General features: G+C 33.2%; 1 protein-coding gene across 1 annotated transcript; it reads right to left on the bottom strand.

Moving 5' to 3' along the window:
- Positions 1-277: 277 nt before the first annotated feature.
- On the bottom strand, positions 278-4,160 carry LOC131856343 (beta-glucosidase 12-like). The gene is made up of 12 exons (XM_059208035.1): positions 4,016-4,160; positions 3,594-3,652; positions 3,081-3,156; positions 2,911-2,988; positions 2,734-2,821; positions 2,368-2,620; positions 2,174-2,289; positions 1,239-1,459; positions 1,104-1,135; positions 856-958; positions 528-636; positions 278-443 (listed from the first exon to the last, which is right to left on the bottom strand). Exons 3-12 carry the CDS (start codon positions 3,139-3,141, stop codon positions 278-280), a joined length of 1,227 nt encoding a protein of 408 aa, XP_059064018.1. The 5' UTR covers positions 3,142-3,156; positions 3,594-3,652; positions 4,016-4,160.
- Positions 4,161-4,524: the final 364 nt, after the last annotated feature.

Below are 4,524 nucleotides of genomic sequence, written 5' to 3'. Positions count from 1 at the left end.
CACACTAACATAAATGCATCACTATGAAACCAAGACACCATCAACCAACATGTTGATGAATATCATATCGAATATGTAGGTGATCCAAACACACCATAAAGAATTGAGACCAGTAAGCATAAGCATGACCTATATATCCCCTAATACATAGTTGAAAAACAAAGTAGAGATCAAAACATCTCACAGCCAAAATTGATAGGGCATTACATGAGGTTGACCCATCATCCTAGAAAGTTATGCTTTTGCTGATCAACAAAATATAAGTATTGTCGTCTTTTTATTCCAAGAATTTGCGAAACCAATATGCTGATGCTTTTGGATACCGATTTAATTTTTTTTTATAGTCTACATAATGTAGACCAAATCTAACTATATAGCCATTTGACCACTCAAAGTTGTCTAATAAAGACCATGCAAAATAACCTTGTATGTTTGATCCACCCCTACTATTCAAACGATAATAATGTTTTAGTATATGATACTAAAATAAATAAACAAATAAAATATTAAAAATTGTTAAGATTTACCTTATTGCTTGTTGAATAAATGATAAATACTTAGAATGATAATTGATTCGCCAAGTATCATTAAGAGCTTGAGCCAATGATATAGTATCATCATTTTTTTCATCAATTCCTTTATAATTATCAAAAACCAAACAAATTAGAAAAAGCCTACCAACAAAATTTCACTATATCAACGGATTTTTTTTCCAAATACTAATAACAGCAATTGTGTTGGTAAATACATGCTTTTATTGCAGTCTCTATGCACCATTCCATATGGATAGCCAAATTTTATGGGAACTATATCAAATGAAAATTCTGTAAATATCCAATCATAAGAAGGTTTTACCATTTTCTGTGATAAAAATCGGTGGATTTGCATATCTGTGTTTTATGTACTTCAACAGCTCTCCTATTCCTCGAGGATACACGTGAAGCCAGCTCGATCCTGCCTGTTATTTCATATTAAAAATTAAATGTACAAACAGAACACTTCATAATCTTGCTTATTTAATAGTTCATAAGTTTTGTCAGTCCTACCACTAAAGCACTTTATAATCTTATTTAATAATTCTTAAAAAGTTTTGTCAGTCTTACCACTGGTCCGATGAGAATGCCATTTCTCTTAGCTGACAACATTTTAACACCAACCAATGTGAAGTTATGCTCAATTTTTCTCAAACATGATGAGACAAAATCAGTTCATATGCTAAAGATTTTCAAGATTTATACCTGTCAGATTTGCTCGAGAGTCCAATGTATAGCTTGTGTTAATGGCATTGGGTGGCATTAAAACATCAGCAGCATACATGCTTGTATAGTAATTTAAGCCCACAAAATCGAACGAACCTTTCACCATAGAAGATTCATGGGCAGTAAATTTAGGTAAACGCGTACCAACAAGATTTCTCATTGTTGTTGGGTATCTCCCTTCTGTAATTGGATCCATAAACCTATAATTTTGTACTACCAGTCAAATTTCATACGAATGGAGATTAAAAATATCAAATTTTTTAAGTCTATAATAATAATTATATATCAGTTTTGGATTCAATTATCTAAAAACCAATTATTTCAATGTTTCCCATCATATTTCATAATTCAGTTGGAAGAGAAAAGTGGTTAATTGCAGATCAAGACAAGTTAAATAAAGCGGGTGGAGGGATGGAAAGTTGCACAATGGTTTGAGGCACCAGCTTGTATTGTTTTAGTCTGAAACTAGTCATCTTTCTTCTCTAGTTCTTTTTGGATCACAGTCTAAAGAAAATAGAGAGTTAGAGGAGAAAAATGGTTAGTTACAGACCAAGACAAGATAAGCACATGCCTCAAATCCTGTGCAAATTTTCATCCTTCCTTCCTCTCTTTTTCATGTCTGGTCTGAAACTAATCATTTTTCATCCATCATAGAACAATAGAAAATTAGAGGAAAAAAATAGTTGGTTTTAGATCAAGACAAGACAAACTAATGCCTTGAATGTATGCGACTTTCTACCCACCTCCCTCTTTTTTTAATTTGTCTTGATCTGAAACTACCATTTTCTTTTCCAACTCTCTATTATTCTGATGGTGAATTGACACAAAATAAATCTTATACAATTGAATATGGAAATGATATGCTGTAATAACTGAACATTAGTAGAGTATTTCCAAAATCTGCACTTGCGTACCAACCAAACATAAAATCTATGGCCCTTTGGGTGGCTTTCTGATCAGAGGTTGATTTTGAGTAGGGAAGCATCCAGTGGCTCACCAATGTAATACCAATCAATCCCTTCTGCACTGCCTACATCTAATGATCGCAGATTAGCAAACTAACAATTGTATGTTGATCAGAAAAGTTTCGGGGAAATATTTGTGTTACCTGGTATTTGCTCTTGTATACACGCACAACAGCTGCATGAGAAAGGAGAATATTATGCGCCACAATATATGGCTCTACTGCGGAATTTCCTGTGCTTGAATTTCCATTGGTAGAGGAATGGCGGCCGGGTGCCAACGTGGCAGTGTCATATCCAAAGGCAGAGTAGGCGTAAGGTTCGTTTAATGTAATCCAGTGCTTCACTTGATCGCCAAACTCTTGAAAGCACACTTCACTGTAAGCTTTAAAATCTTTCCTGGAGATATCAGAAAACATGTCTTCTTATATGCATAAAAAATGGGTAATCGATTAAATCTACTATATGGGCATAGATGCAGAAAGGATTTGGTAGTATGGAAGAGTTTTTACACAATATTCTTGCTGAGAAAGCCTCCATATTTATCCTCCAGAGCTTGTGGAAGGTCCCAATGAAACAGTGTCACAAAAGGCTTAATATCTATGAACATGAATTGGTTAGAGTTTGAACAATATCACAGCAATATCTATATCCATAATAGAAAACTATGTACACTATGTACAGTTCACCATATTTTAAGAGTTCATTGATGAGGTTGTTGTAGTAGGCCACTCCAACTTTGTTAATTCCACCTTTGACAGAGCCATCTGTTTCTCAAAATAAATCATTTAAAAGAGGCACTGCTGAATACTTAGTTTTTATTTTTATTTTTTTGTATAGGAAAAACAATGTGACTCGCATGGTAATATCCGTGACCAGGAAATGGAAAACCTATATGCATCCATGCCCATTTTCTTCATCAGTTTCACATCTTCCTGCAAATTACACTCTCCATGTTTAAATTAGTGCAAGATGTAAACAGTAAATGCATTCAGATGTCAAGAAATAAAGAAAAGTGGCTGGCATTAGTTTTCCACAGTTTTGTAGTATTCAATTGATTTCTTCCAGAATCAAATGTGTATATTGATATTTTTGATGGATATTTTTGATGACCAATGTGTATTTTTGTATTGATGTTTTTGATCATCAATATATATATATATTATTAGTTGTTTTTTTAATCATTCAATGATTTATCATTATTTCTTAATAATGCATCACTAAATGTGATGATAGACTTAGTATGATTAAAAACATTGATTCAAAACATACATAACTGTTTTCAAAAACAATATTTTAGAAAAAATAGATTCATCCTCTTTCATGGGTCTAAGAAATATATGATATAAATCAAGTGTTGTAAGTAGCACACCTTATAGCGGTCGTATTCATCCACGCCAACATCTCCATTGCTCCCATCAGCAATTTTTCCTAAACAATTTTATTAGCACCGATTTCAAGAGACCATTAATCTTTATGAATTATATGGTACATATCTAAATATTTTTAGATTTGACAGTTTTAAATTTTTGTATTTATATTTTTGGATCATAATTTATGATCTATTATCATTTCTCATTTCATATTATCTATTTTTTTCATTCTGATGATGAATCATGGAATGTGATTCTAAATGTTTAACATTTTAGATCACACTCCATGATTCATCATCGTACTTTCTCCATCCTAATAATAAAAATTTCATATCTTTGATCATATGGTAAGACCGGTGCTTTCTGTACTGAGCTATTAAACATATGGGAGATGCAGCTGGATAGGAAAGTAAAAGTTAACCTGGGATATGGGAGAAAGTATCCCAAATGCTTTGGCCTCTTCCTCCCTCCCGAACAGCTCCTTCATACTGGTATGCAGCAGAGGCTGTACCGAATATAAATCCAGTAGGAAACCCACTTCTACTCAGTACTTCTATTTCTTCCTGAGCCACTACAAGAAAGACCCACCATATACACACCACCACACAGGCTCTCCATCCCTTCCTAGGATTCATTATTAGAGAGTCAGATCCAAAACAAAGGAATGTGTTATGCCATGAGAACGCATAGACAGGTCCTTTTAAAACGAAAGAAAACCAGGTATTCATATGGGTAGACTAATGATCACTTTACTGTAATATGAATTACATCATTCTAGGAAAGAAACACGTGCAGGTTTCAAATGGAAAAGATAAAGAATGTGTTTTTTAATTAATTTCAATCCACTTTATCTGAAACGATAAGTTTGAATGGCAAGAGAATTATTACACAACATAGATAATAGATTTTTTAAAATGCCACAGAACTGAC

This window comes from Cryptomeria japonica, chromosome 7 (genome assembly GCF_030272615.1).
Source record: "Cryptomeria japonica chromosome 7, Sugi_1.0, whole genome shotgun sequence".
NCBI classification, from domain to species: domain Eukaryota; kingdom Viridiplantae; phylum Streptophyta; class Pinopsida; order Cupressales; family Cupressaceae; genus Cryptomeria; species Cryptomeria japonica.
This window is presented reverse-complemented; position numbering and strand designations above follow the sequence as displayed.